Genomic DNA, 20,694 nt, shown 5'->3' with positions numbered 1-20,694 from the left:
AGAAAAGACTACTGAACTACTACCCCGAGGCCAGCAACGCTCCGAGCGCCCTGAAACCAGCAGCCACCCAGAGAGCTGCTTCGTCAAGGATAGCTTGCAGAAGAACAGCCGGCTGTCGAGACGATCTATCAAAGGTTCTCGCATTGCGCTCCTTCCAGAGGTTCCAACCGACGACGAAGAAAAGAGAGTTGAAGCCTCGACGGATGTGCTTAGGGAGCCTTTTCCTCGAATCGGTCCACCAAGCCATAACGTCTTGCTCTTGTAATGTGATTAAGTGCTGCAGCTGGAACCTTCCTAGGCAAGAGGACCAAACCTGGCGACTGAAAACACAGCCCAACACAATAAAATCTAAAGTCTCAGGCGACTGATCACAAAAGATGCAGAGGTTTTCAGACACGATAACGACACCTTCTAGATTAATGGTGGATTGGAAGCCACTCTGACGGTCTGCGGAGCTACTAACCTGTATGATGTATGATATGGAGATCAGGTATAACGTGGAGGATGGAACTAATGGCCAAACTGAAGCACCGGGGAGGCCCTATAATACACGGAGCACAACAGATCCACACCGAGCAGGTTTACGCATGCACCGAAGAAAGAGGCAGAAGAGAGTACTCCGTATAGTTTTATAAACAATTGTTAATAAGTTTCCCATCTATATCAGCTATACATTTTCCTAAACCTACAAACCCGGTATTTCTTCACAGGAAGAGAACAATAAATGTACACCTCATTTTTTTTCCTATTGCTTTCAACCTAATTAATATATATAACACACGGGCTCTCTGTTTCTGCTAAATGAGTCCTTTCTTTAATCCTTTCAGAGCTAAAAGGGATCTCATTTTCTTTTTTTCTTCAGCGTGAAAAGGGAAACACATATATATCTACCTCCAAAAGAGTTAATGTTACAGAAATGCTTTATTTGCTTATGCCGCAACGGGTTGAACCAGACATTCACATGGACCTGGGGCAACAACGTTCTCATCAACATTCGTTTTCTCTCTCGACAGGTACTTGTCAACAGCTGCTGCTGCTTCCCTCCCCTCTGCAATTGCCCAAACAACAAGTGATTGCCCACGCCTGCAGTCCCCGGCAGCAAACACACCTTCCACGTTAGTCGCGAAGTTTTCAAACTGAGCTTTGAAGTTTGATCGGTTGTCTTGCTCTAAACCCAGCTTCTTGGCAATAGCCTGCAGTTAGTGCTTACTGTTATGTCAGTTCATAAAAAAAAAATCAAATATCTAAACTAACACTAGTATCACACTAAAATCTTTTACGGGAAAGAGGATGGAAAACTAACCGCCTCGGGACCTAGGAATCCCATAGCTAAGAGGACAAGATCTGCCTCAATAATTTCTTGTGAACCTTCTATCTCTTTGAATTGAAATCTTCCATCCACTTTGCTCCATTCAACACGTACTACCTCAAGGGCCTTCACTTTTCCATTTTCATCTCCGATAAAACGTTTCGTGAGGATTTGGTAAGTTCTTGGGTCTTTTCCAAACTTGCTGGCTGCTTCTTGGTGTCCATAGTCTCTTCGGAATATCCTCGGCCACTGAATGCAAACATAGAAGTGCCACAATGAGAATGAATCACAGCATAATAATGCCAATGGAGTTGAAGGCAATGATATGCTTACAATTCATAAATTTATTAATTAATCTAGATAAGCAAGGAAATAAAGATGTTATCGTTTTTCTTGATGAGTGTTCTAACCTGAGGCCACGGATTGTCAGGGGCCCTCTCTCTAGGCGGTTCTGGTAGAAGTTCAAGATTTACAAGGTTGCTGCAACCATGTCTGATGGCTGTCCCAATACAGTCTGTACCTGTGTCACCACCACCAATTACAACTACCTTTTTCCCTCTAGCAGATATATAGTTACCATCCTCTAAGTTGGTGTCAAGTAAACTTTTGGTATTGGAATGAAGAAAATCCATAGCAAAATGGATGTCTGACAGTTCACGTCCAGGAATAGGGAGATCTCTGTTCAAGGATAATGCTCTAGGTGTTAGCAAATTCTCAAATTCATACAATTATATATATATTAACAACATAACCATAATTGCCATATTGGTGATAAAGATTGATGTTGCCAATTTGAACTCATAGTGTTATTGAATCACCTCGGCCTAGTAGCACCACAAGCCAGAATAACGGCATCATTCTCGGATCGGAGCCGCTCAATAGAGTACCGAGGATCAGTTCCAACATGGGCATTCACAATGAATTTAACCCCCTCCTTGTCCATCAAATCAACACGGCGCTTAACGATTCTAGCTTTGTCTGCCTTCATGTTTGGAACCCCATACATCATCAGCCCTCCAATACGATCAGCACGTTCAAACACAACTACATAATGTCCCATCTTGTTCAGTTGATCTGCAGCAGCTAAACCAGCCGGTCCACTTCCAACAATAGCAACTGTCATCCTGCAAATTAAATCGTTTAATGCAACTTTTATGGCATGCTTTCACTCATGCAGTAGCAAAGCAAGCCAAAGATGGCAACAAAAGCATACCCTGTTCTCTGACTCTGAAGGGGAGGGCGTGGAACCATCCACCCCTCTTTGAAGCCTTTGTCTATGATGGCACACTCTATGCTTTTTATAGATACTGGATTCTCTATAATGCCAAGCACGCATGAACCCTCACAAGGAGCTGGGCAAACTCGTCCAGTGAACTCAGGAAAATTGTTGGTCTCAAGTAGGCGATCTAACGCTTCACGCCATCTGTTCTGATAAACTAATTCATTGAATTCAGGGATCTTATTTCCAAGAGGACAGCCAGCACCAAAATTTTCCTGCAGAACGTGATCCAAGAAAATTACAAAAATCATACCAGAAAAGCTTAATATTTTTATACCAGCCAGCATGCAACAGAAATTCACATTGTAACAAATGTGAAAAGTATATGAATCAATATCGCTATTATTTATCGAAGAACAATGCAAACAAATGGTTACATTAGGCAAAGTAACTTGTAGCTTAGGTATTAGTGTTATTTGAGGTATAGTTATGTAATAGTTACTGGCAAGACAATGGAATGTTTGGTTTGGGAAATCAATCCATTCTAGATGGGTGATGCATCATGAATCCATTCCTCAAATTTAGTGGAAAGACCACATTTCTCGTACTAGTACTAATTATTAGCTTGTGAGGATCGGATCAACTCATTCTATTCCACAAACCAAACAAAAAAAACTAAAGAGTGAGATGATGATGGGCCACTTTATTACACAAACCAAAGACCCCCCCCCCACCCCCCTAATGATTCTTGATTTCGATGTCAATCTGTACACAAACTTGTGTAAATCTACCAAAACAATATTACTGGTTCGTTTTATGTCAGTATAGAGAACAGCTTTAAGATACTGAAAAATTGACAGCAAATAGCATATGTATAAATAATTAAAGATACCATAATTGAAAGCAAGCTTTACAGCAACAATAGATAACTATCTGGCCTAATAACTGAAAAATATGCCTGTGACAAAGATGACTTCTACTTTAGACAGCACGCTTGGGCAGGTTTTAGTAATATCTTCATTTTTGCATTAGATAATATTTTCAGAGTAGCAAATTTCTTAAATTCTACTCGGAATGCTGAGCTAACCCATGTATACTGCGCTTGTATGTGGACTCTTTTAGATCAATAAAGTCCATGAAAAAGCATACAATTTTACAGACTAAAACAAAAGGATTAAAATATAATAGATTTCAATTAAAAGAGCAGAACTTTGAAATTTTAAGTATTACCTGATGACAGAAAGGAGTGCTACAACTCATGCACCGAGCAGATTGTGTGTTTAGCAGTGGCCCAGGAACCAATTCATTTGTAACTTCACCCCAATCCTTAACACGCTCATTTTCATCTCTGTAAGAAATCCCCTGTTGCTCATATTCTACAAAACCTCGAGGCCTTTCAGCATTGAAAACTTGTGTTGGTCGGCTAGATGACTTTTTGTTCTGTACTTTCTGCATACCAAAATGATCAGAAGTCAGACCCAGAAACCATTTGGAATAAAGTCAATCAATATTTTTCAGAAGGACAAAATTAACTTGAACAGCAAATTTAGGTATTACAATACATATAATGAAATAGTTTCTATTTAAACCAGATTTACCTTTGTAATTACTGAAATACCATTTGGAGCTTTAATCATTTCACCTGCCTTCTTATCCCACCCTTTTTTTCTCATTTTTTGCTCTGCTTCTTTGGCAACCTTTTCCGCCTTCATATTATCCAAAACCCGCTTGTAATCTCTTGGAAATACTTTTACAAATTTTGGAAGAAGATCCTCGAAATTAGAGAGTATATCTTTGGCCAAAACGCTTTCTGTGTTGAGTCGATGCTGTTCTATCATCACCCTCAATGTGGTAATGTCATCCTCTTCATCAACATTATACAGGTCGACTAACTCATGATTGCAACGGGTACTGAACATCCCATCCACATCATAAACATAAGCAATGCCCCCACTCATGCCAGCGGCAAAGTTTCTACCAGTTTTTCCCAGAATAACGACAGTGCCTCCTGTCATGTACTCACATCCATGATCGCCGATTCCTTCAACAACTGCTTGTGCACCTGAATTGCGGACACAAAACCTTTCTGCTGCCATGCCATTAAAATATGCCTCTCCCTTGGTAGAACCATATAGAGCCACATTGCCAATAACAATATTGTCCTGCGGGATAAATCGGCTGTTTCTAGGTGGGTACACAACAATCTTGCCACCAGATAATCCTTTACCAACATAATCATTGCTGTCTCCTTCAAGCTCAAGAGTGACTCCAGGACAGAGAAAAGCACCAAAACTTTGACCAGCACTTCCATTGAGTTTAACATGGATGGTGTCTGGAGGCAGTCCAGGCATACGAAATAGCTTTGTCACTTCATGGCTGAGCATAGTGCCAACAGCTCTATCAGTGTTCTTGATTAGTGTCTCAATGAAAACACGAAATCTTTTTTCAAGAGCAGCTCTTGAGGAGGCTATGAGTTTGTTGTCTAATGCCTTATCGAGGCCATGGTCTTGTTTCTCAACACAATATTGAACAGCCTCGGGGCTAATCTCAGCAGCTGGTTTCAAGATCAGTGATAGATCAATGTTCTGGAGTTTCTCGTTGCCTTTCAGTACATCTGGATCAACCTCAAGCATATCTGATCGCCCAACCATTTCATTGATGGTGCGGAAACCAAGCTGAGACATGATTTCTCGTACCTCCTCGGCGAGCATGAAGAAGAAGTTTATCAAATGCTCTGGCTTTCCAGAAAATTTTTCTCTGAGCACTGGATCTTGTGTAGCAATACCAACAGGACAAGTATTAGTATGACATTTCCTCATCATAATGCAACCAAGTGCGATTAGTGGAGCTGTGCTAAATCCAAATTCCTCCGCCCCAAGTAAACAAGCAATGACAACATCTCTACCAATTTTCAATTGGCCATCTGTCTGAAGGACAACTCGGGCACGGAGCCCATTTGCCACTAGAGTCTGATGTGTCTCAGCCAATCCAAGCTCCCAAGGAAGTCCAGCATTTTTAATTCCTGTCCATCTAGAAGCCCCTGTGCCTCCATCATGCCCAGAGATGAGAATATGGTCAGCATGTCCTTTAACAACACCACTTGCAACAACTCCTACACCAGCCTCAGAGACTAGTTTGACACTGATTCTGGCCCCTGGATTTGAACTCTACAGAAAAATGGAGAACCATAACATAAGCAAGCAACATTTTTAAGGAAGAACTATGCTGGCAAGTGCAACTTCAACTACAAATATGATGTTTGTAACAACATCATCTTTTTTTTTTAATGTAAAACCACATCATCTTTAAAAAGATAGTCGTAAGCATATACAGAACTCTTGGAAAAGGGAAAAACATCATGAGAGCATACCTTAAGGTCATAGATAAGTTGTGCGAGATCCTCAATGGAATATATATCGTGGTGAGGAGGTGGGCTGATGAGTCCTACGCCAGCTGTAGAATGTCTTGTAACTGCAATGTCGCCGATGACCTTATGACCTGGGAGCTCACCCCCTTCGCCAGGTTTAGCACCCTGTAAAAGATATAATTTTCTCCAACATGATGAATAGCCAGCATATGTTGTAGGATTAGGTACAACGAAACAAGCATAGTACACAGCGATGCAGAAGTAAGTTGTTCTTTTGAGCAATTCAGGAAGAGGTCCACCATGGTGCTTAGGTACTTCGAGCAGAAGTAAAAGGTGCAATAGTCTAGTATAGTTTTTTTTTTCAAGTCTAGTATAGTTAAAATATACCTGAGCCATTTTTATCTGCAGCTCAATAGCATTTGTCAGATAATAGATAGAAACTCCGAATCTTCCACTTGCAACCTGCTTGATTGCACTTGATAATGGATTCATAGAACCATCAGGAAGAGGCTCCATGCGAGACGGTTGTTCCCCTCCCTCGCCTTCATATACATATATACACATCCCAGTTAGCATATGAAATGGAACTAGTTACCAACTGTACTTAGCAATTAGTATGCGGCAATGCTAGGTCAATTCTTTTTCTTAAAAACTGGGTCATTTTTCGGTTGTTCGGTTTTTGGGCCCTGCTTTTCATAAAAACTTATTCAAATTCTTTTTCTTCTAATAAATTATGCGGCATTCATAAGAATGGTTAGGGTGGTCATATCATCTATGGTGGAAAATACCTGTATTAGATTTTGCTCTCTTTATATTCTGAGCCCTAGCCATCGTTGTATGAGCTTCCAAGGAAATGGATCCATAACTCATTGCTCCAGTACAAAATCGCTTGACTATCTCACTTGCAGGTTCAACCTCATCCAAGGAAATCCTGACTGGAATCTCTCTAAACTTCAGCATACCACGCAGAGTGCAGGACTTACTCAGCTCCTCAGTGTGTCTAGAATATTCTTTGTATGCTTCCCTGCTGTCGAGTCTAGCTGCTTCTTGTAATTTTGCAATTGAAAAAGGATCATTAAGGTGTAATTCTCCATTTTTCCTCCAGTGATGATCTCCCGGGTTGGGAAGAGAGTTTGCTTCTGCACTTCCAGGAGGTAAAGTTCTTGACGGGAATGCCAACTTAAGGAGATGAAGTGCATCTTGTGCAAGCATTTCAAATGTTGAACCCTCAACTCTACTAGGAGTACCTTCAAAACACTTACTGACTACTTCTGAAGCAAGACCAAGGGCCTCAAATATCTGAGCACCTTTGTATGATGCCAGGGTGGATATCCCCATCTTTGCAAGAACCTTCATTATTCCATTGTTAGAAGCATAGAAATACTTGTCAATAAGTTCCTTTGGGTACAGTTGTCCATCATCTTTAGGAGGTATTTTCTCATCAATCTGTAACCGCCATATGGCTTCAATAGCCAAATAAGGGCATATAGCATCTGCACCAAATCCAAGAAGGGTACAGAAATGGTGCACTTCACGAGGTTCAGCTGAATCAACAAGCAACCCTATGCGTGTCCTATCAAGATTCAAGACAAGATGCTGATGAACAGCTCCAACTGCCAATAGAGAACTGACAGGTACACGATCCGGAGAGAAACCTGTATGGAAAAAAAAAAGTTCAAACCTGACATTTTAAACCTCCAAATGCTACAGGGTATAGGACAAGTAATTTTACAGAATCAAGCATTGAAATGCATAGCCAAAATCATATGAATCAAGTGTTTTGCGAGTATCAAGTCCTGGGAAAAGATGAAAGCAGACTGATAATAGGAAAAACTAGTTTTCCACTGGAATGGGGCAGTGCTGGACTGCTGGCCCTATTCAATGAACTAGTTTTCCACTTAGTGTAAGGGAGTAATCCAAAATGTTATCTCTTTACATGCTGTGATGAAAAATAACAGAGAATGTTAATTCATTCTTAACCTTTTGTCCAGAAGGAAATTTAATTACCCATGGTGTGCTATGCTGCAGTAATACAAAATAAATAGATCGCTCAGCAGTTTCTACTGACATGCATGAACAATATGGGCGCGTTTGGATGAAGACCTAGCCTGGGGGCACCTGCCCAGGCAGATCGATCCAGCCCCAGGCACTGGAAATCGACGGCCTGGGTGAGGTGCGTGGGCCAGGCATGATTCCCAGTCTTCAAAGCAAACAGACCTATGTCAATCATAGTAATATTGATATCCATTGCCCATAAAGATAAATCTAGCTTTGATGGGCAATTTAATTCATGCCTGTTGAGTGGACTGGATAGTACTTCTGTATTATGAACTGTACTAACCTCTATCAGAGAGAATTAGAATAGTGTATCCCTGATGAATAGCTTCACGAGCTTGAGCACAGAGTTTATCCAAAGTTTGTTCTAAACCTTGCCTTCCATACACTTTAGGATAAGTTATGTCAAGCACCTTGCTGCGCCAACCACGAAAGTTCATCTTTTTAATAGCCTCCATTTCATCTATATGCAGTAAAGGACCTTGAAGTTTCAGGCGATGGCACTGATGTTCTGTTGTTTCAGATAAGTCACCTTCTGGACCAATCATGCACTCCATGGATGTGACAATTTTTTCTCTAATTGGGTCGATTGGTGGGTTTGTAACCTGAGCAAACATCTGCTTGAAATAATCAAAAGGCATCTTCTCTCTGTTTGACATAACAGCGAGGGGGGTATCATTTCCCATGGATCCTAGAGCTTCTACACCATTTTTGGCCATTGGTAGCAGCAGCATTTCGAGTGTTTCTACCGTGTACCTGAAGTCCATCAACTGGGTTATATGTAAAAGAAAAGAAGTATATAAAATACTAAGGTTGAGATGTTGCTTACCCAAAGGCTTTCAGTGGAGCCAAAATTCCATGAATACAAAAGGCTTCCTTGTTCTCATTCTTTTGCTGCACCAACGTGTAGAACGAACCATAAATTAGTTCATGTAAGTTTTTCAGCAACAACTTCTAGCCCTACAAAACAAGCAAAAGCCCTATGGACTTACTGGAAGCATGTCAATCCTAGGAGCACCTCTCTCGGTTTCAGGTACAGATTCTATAATATCTGCAAGTTGTATCTTTTGTCTCTCAAGCCACTCCCCATATGGGCGAGCTCTGGAGTATTGTTTCTTCAATTCATCATCATCAACTATACAGTGCTTCTCAAAATCAACTAAAAGAATCATACCAGGTTTTACCCTGCCCTTTCTCATCACATCATCATTAGGGACATCAACCACACCAACTTCGCTAGCCATGATCACGCGGCCACTGTATGTCACATAAAAACGGCCAGGCCTCAAGCCATTACGATCCAGAGTAGCCCCAAGATAATGGCCATCAGTAACTGTGAGAATCGGGTCAGCAAATGAAGTTAATCCATCAGAACTTATACAGAAAGTATTAAGGAGTCAAATGGTTTCATATTTTTTACATGATACTAGAGCGGGCCCATCCCAAGGCTCCATAAGGGCCGAAAAGTACTCATACAAAGCTTTTCTCTCGGGGTCCATGTTAACATCATTGTGCCACGCCTCAGGGATCATCATCATCACAGCCTCTGGCAAGCTCCTTCCAGACCGAATGAGGAGCTCAAGAACGTTATCAAATGCACCTGAATAAGGACCACTCTTCATTGAATCAATGCCTTTGAAAAGATAAATATAATTTAACTTGCATGTAAAAGGTCATATACACAGTTTGTTCCAGGAACACGGATCTAGTATCCTAGCAATTTTTACTACTTCCTTTTTCTTGCATGTGTAGATAGAAAATGGAACCTGAATCTGAAGAGGTAGGATCCACTATAGGCAGAAGTTTTGACATTTCATCCCTTGATAGACCGAGTCCCTTGCACTCGAGAAGACCTTCGCGTGCTGTCATCCTATTAAAATAGAAATATGGCACATTGCAATGAAATTCATTCCTGACTGCCTGTCATATGGAGATTATTGCTTAGTGTTACCAGTTCTTGTTCCCCCTAAGGGTATTTATTTCACCATTATGTCCCAAAACCCGCATTGGCTGTGCACGATCCCAACTGGGGAAGGTGTTCGTGGAGAATCTTGAGTGAACCTGTTTGCATGCATGACTCATAAATCATACCCTCCTCATCTTTGTTCATTTGTATAATATGTAATATGGAGTATGATCTCAAATGGGTCATCAACACCATAGAAGGCAATGTAGTTCCTAAACAGTTCGAGAAGCCATAAGCTACGTAACACAATTTCCCTACACTACCCCACACATACTGACATAACAGAATTTCCTTACACTACCTAGTTAAAGGACACATACACAAACTCTGATTCTGAATGGCACGATGAGCCAGTATTGAAACAGCATGTGCAAAAGATAGCGAAAGGGAAATTGCATTTTTTTTGCATGTTTGGAAGCATTTCTTGCCCTTAACCCACATTGCTACTGGCAGTTCCCATCTCCTGACTGTGTTTATTAATTTCCTTATACTGAATAAGGTTAATCAGGCTATGTATTTACCAGAGCCATGTAACTTGTGAACCTTTGATCACCTAAGTCCGCAAAGAAGTACCCTTTAAGTTGAGATGGCTTCAGCTGACCCTTGTAAACAACAGTCCTGAAGAAGAAGAATAAAAATGGATTTCACAAATAATTTCTTCGAAAAAGTGGAAGGCGTGAAATAAAGTAACTTTAGAGGAGCTCAAATGATCAAATCACAAATAAATCAGTATTCATATGCTACCCTTCTGTTCCTTGATCGTTTCAGATTTCACACATTATATTTTCTTCAAAAAAAATGAATAAAAGTAATAAAGTGGGACCTTGAAGACAGAGAGCACATATAGAAATCATTTGGTCCTCCGTGCTCAAGACCTAAAGCTTCGTGGATGGACTTGATTGAGAGCCCACGTAGGATGTACATCTGCAGATGCAATTTGCAGAAGCAAGTCAACGGACAATACATATTGCATTTGAAATCTACAGAATTTCAAATTTTGTAGCTCATAAAAAAAATGACCTGTTGCTCAATGTCAGCCTTGGAGTGTATGCTCTTAGATACAAACACTTGTTCGATCATTGGTTCAGTTTCAAGCGCTGCCTTGCCCAAGTCCGAGTTGTCCGTTGGAACCCGACGCCAGCCAAGCACTACATGTCCCAATGACTTGGCTATCTGCAGTCCAAATATACGAGATAAAAATGAACATGGCCTTGTCACGACCAGATTTTGCCTTGCCTTTTTTGTTCCTCTTTCTGCTCTTTCACTAGACTAACCTCATGGAACACAAGCTTGCTCTTCTCACGTCGCTCATCATCGAGGGGCATAAAGAACATCCCTACGGCATACTCACCTAGTGGTGGAAGCTCAAAGCCGGCGTCCTTGGTGACCTGCCACAACACAAAACCAAGCACAAAGTGACTCCCTCGGCCAAAAACAAAAGGTCTTCTTTCTCTCTTTAACAACTTCAACTAAGCTTGCCTCTCTGAAAAAGGCATCCGGCAGTGCAACAAGGATGCCCGCACCATCGCCGGTGTTCTTCTCGCAGCCACAGGCGCCACGGTGGGACATTCTCTCGAGCATCTCGATGGCGTCGACGATCTACAGTTGAGACACACGCCGCGATAAACAAATTTACCCATCAGACATGGACACATGCACAAAGGACTGAGCTACTGAAAGCTTCAGCAAGGAAGAATGAACGAATTATGAACTCCAAGCAGCGCGCGCGTAGTCGCAAAAGCGCTCACGGTTTTGCGGCTGGGCTGGGCGGAGAGCTCGGCGATGAAGCCGACGCCGCAGGAGTCACGGTCCATGGACGGGTCGTAGAGCCCCGTGTTGCCCTTCGGTATCCTGGACATCGACCTGACCCCCGCCGCGGCCGACGACGCCGACGCCACCACCCCGACGCCGTCGTGCCGCCGCGCCGAGGCGCGCTCAGCCCACGGCAATGGCCGCGGGCGCTGCTGGGCGGCGAGCAGCGCCGCGCCGCGGAGGGACCGCCCGCCCTGCGCCAGCGACACGCAGCGGCGGTGCTGCAGCGCCCCGACATGCGCCGCTGCAGCTGCCCTCACCGTCGTCCGGCAGCCTCGGGGCCTGCCCGGCGCTGGAGCCGCGCGGAGCTTGAGAGCCAGGGCCTGCGCCGCCGACATTGCCCGGCTTTGTCACTTTGTGGGAAGAGGAGAAAGAATGCCGCCCCAGCGCCGGTAGTACTTATCTGCGTGAAACCGCAACAGACAAAGCTTGAGATTCCAATCCGAGGTCCCCTGAAGTATCCGAAACAAATCTTTAAAAAATTTCTGGGTGCATCTGCTTCCTCGCTTGCCAAGGATGAAACCGATGATAATTTCATTTAAAAAAACAAACAAACAGACAAACAAAAGATGGAGAAATCAGAAGTGAGTTTGCAGTTGCATAAACAAGTGGTAGAAGAAGAAGTTATCCTGACAGCGGGTGGAAATAACAAACGAAGCAAACCATACCTTGTTTTGCTCGCGCTTTGGCTGTAGTAGCTCGTGCTCTTCGCGTTCTTCGCCAGGAGAACGTCTGCGGCGAAACGCGGCGGGGAAGGATCGCTAGCGGGGGACGACGGGGAATGATTGGGACGGCCGCCGCCTGTCGCCTCGGCGGCCCTCCGCTGTGCGCCCGCTTTCCCTCCCTTCTCTGGTTCTCTTCGCCTTGCAGGATTTCACAGTACAACGGTCTGTGCGCAACGGCGCACGCAAGAATTTATAGGATCTTTTCGTGGGCCCCCGGTGAGTGTTAAACCCCTGCGTTTTAAAGTGTTTGTGGAGCAATTTTTTTTTCTTTTTTCGGCTATTTTAATCCCCCACCTCAGGTTCATCGCTAGCCTAATTCTTGTTGATTCTATAGCTGGCAGTAGTAACTGGCTTTCATCGTTAATTAAGCTGTCAATACACTTCCCTCAATTCCAAATTATAAATTATTTTGTATTTCTAAATATATTAGGTTTTATTATATATTTAAATATGTATTTAGAAAAACTAAAACATCTTATAATTAGGGATGGAAAAAGTCTTTAAAGAAAGAAGGATGTTTTATTAAAACCTTTTGAAATAGATTAATATAAGTATAAATGTCCTTGTTAGTTACTACCTTTGTTTTAAATTGAATAAGTCATTCTCACTTTTTCTAGGTACGTACCTTGGTTACTCCTTTCATGTTAAATCGCTCTAACTTTTTTTGATAAACTTTTGCTATGCATCTAGGTATGTATAAATTATGTCTAAATACAGTGAAAAGCTAGAACGACCTATAATTTGAAACGAAGTGAATAATAGCTTTTCTAGTTTTTAAGTATGATAGCTAATGATTATGCAAGACACGTTGATTTCAATGTGCATGGTCACTAGCTTTTCCTTTTACGTTTCAATGTGCTAGAATAACATGTTTCATGAAACATAATTCGAAACGTAACATGTTTCGTGGACGGAGAAACATTGAACACGAAACGGATAAATAATTGACCGTGTAAGAATTTTATAGAAATCAGTTTACTTTTCACAAGAAAAACAGGGGGGGATTAATATGTTTGGCCGTGAAAAACAGTGAGCGAGTGAGACCGATCAAATTTCAAAATCGGCGGTCACAACAACAACAACAGAGAGAGAGAGAGAGAGAGAGAGAGATCTACATCTGGAAGCAAAAACTAGCCAAAAGAGCCACGTATACAACCGTCAATTTGGTAGCGACGAGGGCGGAGAAGGAGCAGGGGCATCATCGGAAACGGCTACCACCGCCGTCGTCGCATCCGGCGGCCGTGACAATGCGGGGAGCCAGAGCCGCGCGGCGCATAAAAATTAGGCTTGTAATCTTCTCCCCGGCCGTTTTCTTATCGACTACGCGAGCCTCCGATTCGATCGGCGCTGCCCGGCTGGGTTTGCATTGGGTTGGGTTGGGCCTCTCCGCGTCGATCGGCGCAGCGTGCTCGTGTCACCGCGCCCGTCGCCTAGCCCGGTCCGACACCCACACGCGCGGCGGCCGGCCGCCGGCCGTGTCAGCTTCGTTCTGCATGCCTAGCCCTTTGGACAGCAGCTGCTTACAACTGTTCCATCGACAACGTACGTCGTCTTTCAGCAAGATAGAGATCAGATTACCGGATAATTTTGTCGATTATTTGCGGCTCGGCTATATTGTACGGTCACCAATGCAATGCAAGCAGATACACTATGTATGTATCTGCTGGTAGGTACAGAGAGAGATCCACCTATGCGATATGTTAGTTTACGAATTACGATGATGGCAATGGAGCGAGTTAATTGGTTTGCTCTCAAAATTACTCTAGTTAGCAAGCAGTAAGCTTCATTATTAGTTGGATCAAAAGTAAACTAATTAGCTCCATCCGCAAGAGCCAGTCAATCTCATCGTGGTAGGAGTAATTAAAAAGCTTCTAGAAATTAAAATGACCAAGGCACACATCTTCTTACCGCGAAGGAGAAGAGAGTTAACAAAAAAAAAGTGAAAGGAGTCAGATTTCGCATTATATTTATTTACTACCGTTGACGCGTTGATATGCATGTTTGTTTACCATGAAAACTAAGTTAAACTTAATCAAATGAGAGCAGAGAAATCTGAACTTCTAACTACTACTATAGTATATCTAAATTTATTAAACTCACTGGTAAGTTGGTATTGATGTCGATCTACAACTAACTTCTTCTGGTGTACAGTATGCTAGTATATGCTACGCAGAATAAGGATCAACTGAATCCAATATTCCGATACCCACATGGCTTAATTAGTGAGATCAAAGCGTTCATGCGACACTACCAGCAAACAAACACATTTAGATCTATAATTCCCTTTGAATACAGAAATTTCAATATTTCATAGTAATCATGTAGTACAAATTTACGTAAAAGAAATCAATTTACTTTTTTATTGTAAAAGTGCTGAAAAAAATTTCGCCATCCAAAGGAGCTTATTTGCCCCGAGGAAACAAAGTGTCAAGGGCCCTTTGAGTCAGGAGTCATCTGCTAGCTACCAGCAGGAGGATTGAAACTAATCTGCATATCAATCGACAGTTTATCTCAATCGCACATATATTTAACCATATGCCTTATGTCTACTATATTTCAACCGGACAATTAAACTAGTGTTCCTTGGTAAGTTTGATGGAGTATGACAAATATAATCAATATATATTCTGCCCAAACCAGCTGTGCACGAAGATCCCAACCAGGCGGTTTGTACTAGTACTTCACAATCTATGGCCAGAATACTTGTCCATAGGAAAGAAGACAAAGTTGAACGCCGAGAGAGAGTATTAATTTTCGCAATCTGATTTAGCACGTGTAAATGTTAAAAATTAGCAAATTCGCATTCTTAGGTCCTGTTTGGATCCCTAGAAATAGTAGCTTTCTACTAATAATCATCTCTTTTGGTCCCAAATAGGTATAGATAACAAATTAGCTAATTGTTAGCCCAACCTTTAGATAACAACTATCCACTATCTATACCAAATGAGATAATAAATTATTAGCCAACTAACTACTATAGATAGTGGATCCAAATAGGACCTCGGAGCATCTTCAAGAGTCTTTTTTTAAAATTCACACTCTAAAACGTCATTTAGAAAGCCATTTGCGTAAGAATCATTTTCTATATCTTTCCACTCTCTTCAGCAGTTTTTCTATATATCTTGTATGTATTCTAAAAGGTCATTCTCGTTTTTTTTTATTTCTTTGGCTAGCAAGAAATCTAGAATAAAAAGATGATTACAATTGAATAACCAAGTTGTTGGATGGTGTTTTTATAACAAAGGGGTTTATAAAGGCCCTCTTTTGATCTCTATATATAACTTCATATTTATAGTATACAAAATAGAAAAACATAACAAAGGGGTTTATAATACTCACAGTCACATGCACACTCGTCAAAGTACACGCGAGGTACACCCCACTCTACGAGAGATACTCGGCCGTCATGCGTTCAGATTGACGCAACCATCACCGACGACGTGCAGTCACGACGTGCAGTCTGCCGAAGTGATCATATACGGATCAACATGTGCTAGGTCAAAACTAAGGTTCTGTTTGGTTCCACCAACTAAATTTTAGCTAGCTAAAATTATTTTAGCTACTCTTAAATGACTAATGGAACTAAACTATTTTAACTCATTTAAGTCAATGTGTTTGGAACTTTAGCTACTAAAGTGACTATAAAGTTTAGCTAACTAAAATTTAGTTGGTGGAACCAAACAGAGCCTAAATAAACTCGAAAGAACAAGTTATGTCATCACAAATTAAAGTACCTAACTCTAACTGATACTCATTTTTGCATAAGCGGAATAAATGGATGGTGCAATGAAACTCGGATCTCATCGGGTCAAATTTGGTTAAAAAAGAATGATAAGATTAAAAATCTTTAGCCTGAACCTAATTCGACACAATGTGTCATATATACCGGATCAGTCTAGCTATTTATCGGGCCTTTCCACTTTGGATCGAATTTTTTGTTTTTAGGTTAGATTGAACCGCTGGTCGAAAATCATGCCAGAATCCAATGCACTGGTGATCAGCTGGAGTGTGAAAACCGGTGAAATATGTTTTTTTTTTCGATCTTTGTTTTAAAGTTAGTCAAAACAATTTTTGCTACCTACACCTCGGCACTTTCGCAATCCAATAATTAATAGCACTTTTGCTACCTACACCTCGATCGGCACCTTGTTTTCTCAATACGAACCAAAATTATACCTTTTGGGAGGTATAAAAAATTAATAGCTCTCATTGCCTATTTCACACATTGCTGGATAGAGCATAGACAACACAGACACACCAACCTGCAACAAGGAAGAACGGACTAGTTTAACTTTTTTTCCTTTATCATGTACAAAACAAAACAAACCATCTATCGTCCCTACACCGTGTCCGTGTCACTGTGCATTTTTATTGTTTCTTTAGAAAGAACTGGGTTAAGAAGCGATCTTTTTCGTAGTAATCTCCGATCGATCGAGATTATATTGTAGGCCTCACGAGTCACAAGCTAATTGGGGCCTCCGCCTACTGCCGCACTAGCGTACAAGTACAGTCTAATATACATCAGTATGCCAATTAACAAATCAAACGTCCATGTCACCCTGTCTTCGTTGTGCTCATTGATGGACGACGACGGTTTCCAGCAGATGCATGGTGCCGCGTCTCTCCTTTATCGTCAAATCGTAATCGTACGATCTGATCTGAGTATCTGACATCGTTCTTGTGTGTGTTTGTGACAAATTGGCATCCGTACACACTTACGACTGGTATAGTGGTATGTAACGTCCTAATTCCAATCACACATTATATATAAAAAGATACTTTTAAAAAAATGATCTGACGACGTTACCGCATCAAAAAGGAAAAGTCGTGTGACAACCTCTTTTATATAATTGGATGTACATATATAGACAGAGGATTAGACATGCTCATGCATGCCAATTATCTTCGTAGGTGTCAAAGCTAAGATCCAATCCAACGTGAGCAATGTACGGAGTACTTCTTTTTCGAAAGATAATGTACGGAGTACTTCATATCTTCATCAAGTGCTCAAGCGTGTCGCAATCCAAACATTCTATCTACCTTAATACAAATACACACAAACCTCTAGGGTGGTCAAAAGAGAAAAAAATATTCATCATCAAGTGCTACGAGCCTTAGCTTAGCTGCAAATGACAGGTCCCGCCATAGCAACGAATGGTCAAGTGGGCCACTTGATACTGTTTGTTTAGGCACGGATTCGGTTACCATAGATAGGTTAAAGGTTGTGCCATGACATCTAACTAGCACAACACACATCAATGGATAAGGGTTACTCATGTTGTGCCAACCCAATGAGTTTGCTATGCGCCTGGTTAAAAGTCATATAAAAAAATACCATCGGAGCTCATCCACTTGTTGGTTGACTTCTCCTTTTATCCAGCAGAATACAAGGGCAATAGGTTGGAAAGCGGAGGCAGTCACGACAACTAAAAATCGATGGTTGTGAGTTGTGACAATGTAGGGAAGGGGACTGGGAGTGAGCACCTCCTCGAACCGCGAACACTGGAGAAAGGGAGGTGGTGGCGTCTTCAATCCATCATGGAGCAAAGGGAGTGAGAAATGGATGGAAGAGGACTTGGTATCAGGGACCTAAGTGCTCAGAACGTCTGTCTACTTCTGAAACTCCTGCACCGTCTGCATTGTACTGAATCTTCTGCCTGGGCAAGGTGGGTGCAGGGGCGGGCCTCCATTGTCACTCTAACCGGAGACATCCATGGTGACCATGGAAGACACTCCGATCTCTGCTGCCACTTTACAGAGCACTAACCTCAGTTATCATCGGTGATGGGAAGTCCTGTTCGTTCTGGGAAGATGTCTGGCTGGGGGATGACGCGCTGGAGGATGCTTACCCAGTTCTGTTCTCACACTGCACCTTAAAGACTGCTTCGGTCTGTCAGATGATGGAGTTGGGGATCGAGCAGTCTCTCGTGCCCAGGCTCTCAAGTCAAGCAGTTTCTGAACTCAATTCTCTGCGAGCTGCTTTGAACTCTGTCACTCTTTCTGAAGCGATGGACAGGCGTATCTCCAATTTCAGTAAAGGAGACTCAAACCTCGACAGCGGCGCTATCTACAGGATGCTCAAGGCTAGGGGAACTGCAGTGGATGCTAAAGCATCTTTCATCTGGAAAAATGCCGCACCCCCGCGAGTTCAGCTATTCATGTGGTTACTGATGCAGGGGCGGGTGCAATCTCGCTCAGTGCTCGTGAAAAAGTGTGTGGTCAGCGACACTACTTGTGAGGTCTGCCATCAACACGAAGAGACGCCCGAGCATATCATCTGGGGTTGCAATCTTGGCAACACAGTGTGGAGGGCACTGGGGCTTTCATCGGTGATTTCAACGGATTTGAACTCTTTGCATACCGTGACGCCTGCCGCCAATATGCCGCTACAAGAGTTCCCAACTTTCTTAGCACTAGTGTGCTGGCACATCTGGAAGGCGAGAAACAGCTACGTCTTCAGATCGGATGTGCGGTCTGTCGACGAAAGCTGGTCGGCAGTCTACCTTGGGGTATACCCACGGTAGTAGTTTATCGGTAGACGGTGCGCAAACTACGAACTTGATGGTGACGCAAGACACGGGCAAGCTTTTTATCCAGGTTCGGCTGCCGAGTTGGCGTAATACCTACGTCCTGCGTCTGATTGTATTGATTTGTGTTGAGAGAATATTGTGTATAACTTGTCCTCTAAGGGACCCCTGCCCCTCCTTATATATCGTGAAGGGAGAGAGTTACAAGTAAACTATCCTATTTGATACAATATCTTGTAGCCTTGCGGAGCACGCCGACCAGTCGTGCGCCGCACGTCTTCATCCTGTGGGCCGAGCCACCTCTGATGGTGTGGCCCATATAGGCCTATGAGGGTATAGGAGTTTATACCCCCACAGCTAGTCCCCGAGCATCATGTATTGTGATGTAACACGCCGTCTTAAGCTTCTTCGATCAGTGAGGCTTGACGTCTTCAATAAGCAGGAAAGCCGCCCAAACAGTTGCAACGGTATTTTGACTGACTCAAAAGACAGTTGATCAACATTGACAACGAAGAAGCAGGTTGTTCGAAGAATGTATGGTGCTCTTAATCAAAAAAGATTTCTTTCCTGGTGAAGTGTGCCCACTTTATTTTTCTGAAAAGTATAGTCTTTCAAAAAGCAAGCATATTCACCGCAAGGTGAAGTGTGCCCACTTAGTCCCCGAGCCTGGTAGTAGGTGACGTAGGCACGTGGTGCCAGGGTCAAAAGAGAAGTCCTCAAAGAAATTCTGAAACTGAGATGCATCGTTTAGATGCATCGTACCGATGTAGTCCCCGAGCTTGCTGGAAGGCGAAGTATGAGCCTTGTAGCAAGGTCTAAAAAATTAAAATTATCCATAACTGAGAAAAGCAATCCCCAAGCTGTGGTTGGAGAGTAATCGAAGCAAGTCCCGAGCACAGCGCAGGGAGATGATTGATGAGTCTCCGAGCACGGCATAGAGACTGGTCGACCAGTCCGCGAGCATGGTTGGGAACGTAAACGTGCTCGGTGGTCGGCACAGTCCCCGAGCACGGCGTATGGACTGGTAAACAAGTCCCCGAGCGTGGTTGAGAACGTAAACGGACTCGGTGGTCGGCACAATCTTCGAGCACAGCGTAGAGACTTGTCGACAAGTCCCCGAGCGTGGTTGGGAACGTAAACGTGCTCGGTGGTCGGAGCAGTCCCCGAGCACAGCGTAGGGAATAGTCGACGAGTCCCCGAGCGTAGCTTGTTGACTGGGCCAAACTCCTGAAAAATAAATATAGAGAATAGGTAGTATATGATGTATAAATAAACTCTAGATAAAAAATCAGTACTGAGATAAGTTTTAGATTTTTCGTTATAAAATTATCACGAATAGTTAATTCATCCTAGAGCTTGTACCAGCTCTGGTCTAGCCAACAATTAGCATGAGGTACGGAACCTAGACACGCGTGAGATTGCTAGCCTCGCCAGAGAGCTACTGCCGACCACCCGGAACGCAGAGGGCGGATCTCATGCACGTGTAGGGAGGAGTCGGAGACAGTACCGGCTCTGGAAAACTCGTGTAGGAGGAAAAACTAGTCGACTAACCAAAAAAATTGTTTTGAAGAATAATAATATTAAAAATATTATGCCATAAATAAATAAAATATTAGAAGTGTACTTATCTTTGGACGAAAGTCTGGGCGGTGGTGACAGAATTGTCTGGCCTTCGAGCTTTTTGACTTGCTGTTATGACGGTGGTCGCAGTTGT

General features: G+C 42.6%; 1 protein-coding gene across 1 annotated transcript; it reads right to left on the bottom strand.

The window, feature by feature from the left end:
- LOC8074568 (glutamate synthase 2 [NADH], chloroplastic) lies at nt 850-12,586 on the bottom strand. The gene is made up of 23 exons (XM_021446974.1): nt 12,397-12,586; nt 11,665-12,131; nt 11,396-11,515; nt 11,191-11,304; nt 10,937-11,089; nt 10,740-10,840; nt 10,438-10,534; nt 9,902-10,011; nt 9,717-9,820; nt 9,371-9,550; nt 8,943-9,283; nt 8,780-8,844; nt 8,237-8,706; nt 6,684-7,550; nt 6,283-6,437; nt 5,899-6,060; nt 4,127-5,695; nt 3,759-3,977; nt 2,523-2,803; nt 2,128-2,433; nt 1,720-1,987; nt 1,304-1,558; nt 850-1,193 (listed from the first exon to the last, which is right to left on the bottom strand). Exons 2-23 carry the CDS (start codon nt 12,064-12,066, stop codon nt 930-932), a joined length of 6,603 nt encoding a protein of 2,200 aa, XP_021302649.1. The 5' UTR covers nt 12,067-12,131; nt 12,397-12,586; the 3' UTR covers nt 850-929.

Source organism: Sorghum bicolor, chromosome 9 (assembly GCF_000003195.3).
Source record: "Sorghum bicolor cultivar BTx623 chromosome 9, Sorghum_bicolor_NCBIv3, whole genome shotgun sequence".
NCBI classification, from domain to species: Eukaryota; Viridiplantae; Streptophyta; class Magnoliopsida; order Poales; family Poaceae; genus Sorghum; species Sorghum bicolor.
This window is presented reverse-complemented; position numbering and strand designations above follow the sequence as displayed.

Coding starts and splice junctions, on each gene's coding strand:
- LOC8074568 (XM_021446974.1), bottom strand. CDS start 12,066: ATGTCGGCGGCGCAGGCCCTGGCTCTCAAGCTCCGCGCGGCTCCAGCG. Junction 6,438..6,683: donor GAGAGCAAAATCTAATACAG/GTATTTTCCACC, acceptor ATGTATATGAAG/GCGAGGGAGGGGAACAACCG. Junction 2,804..3,758: donor GCACTCCTTTCTGTCATCAG/GTAATACTTAAA, acceptor CACGTTCTGCAG/GAAAATTTTGGTGCTGGCTG.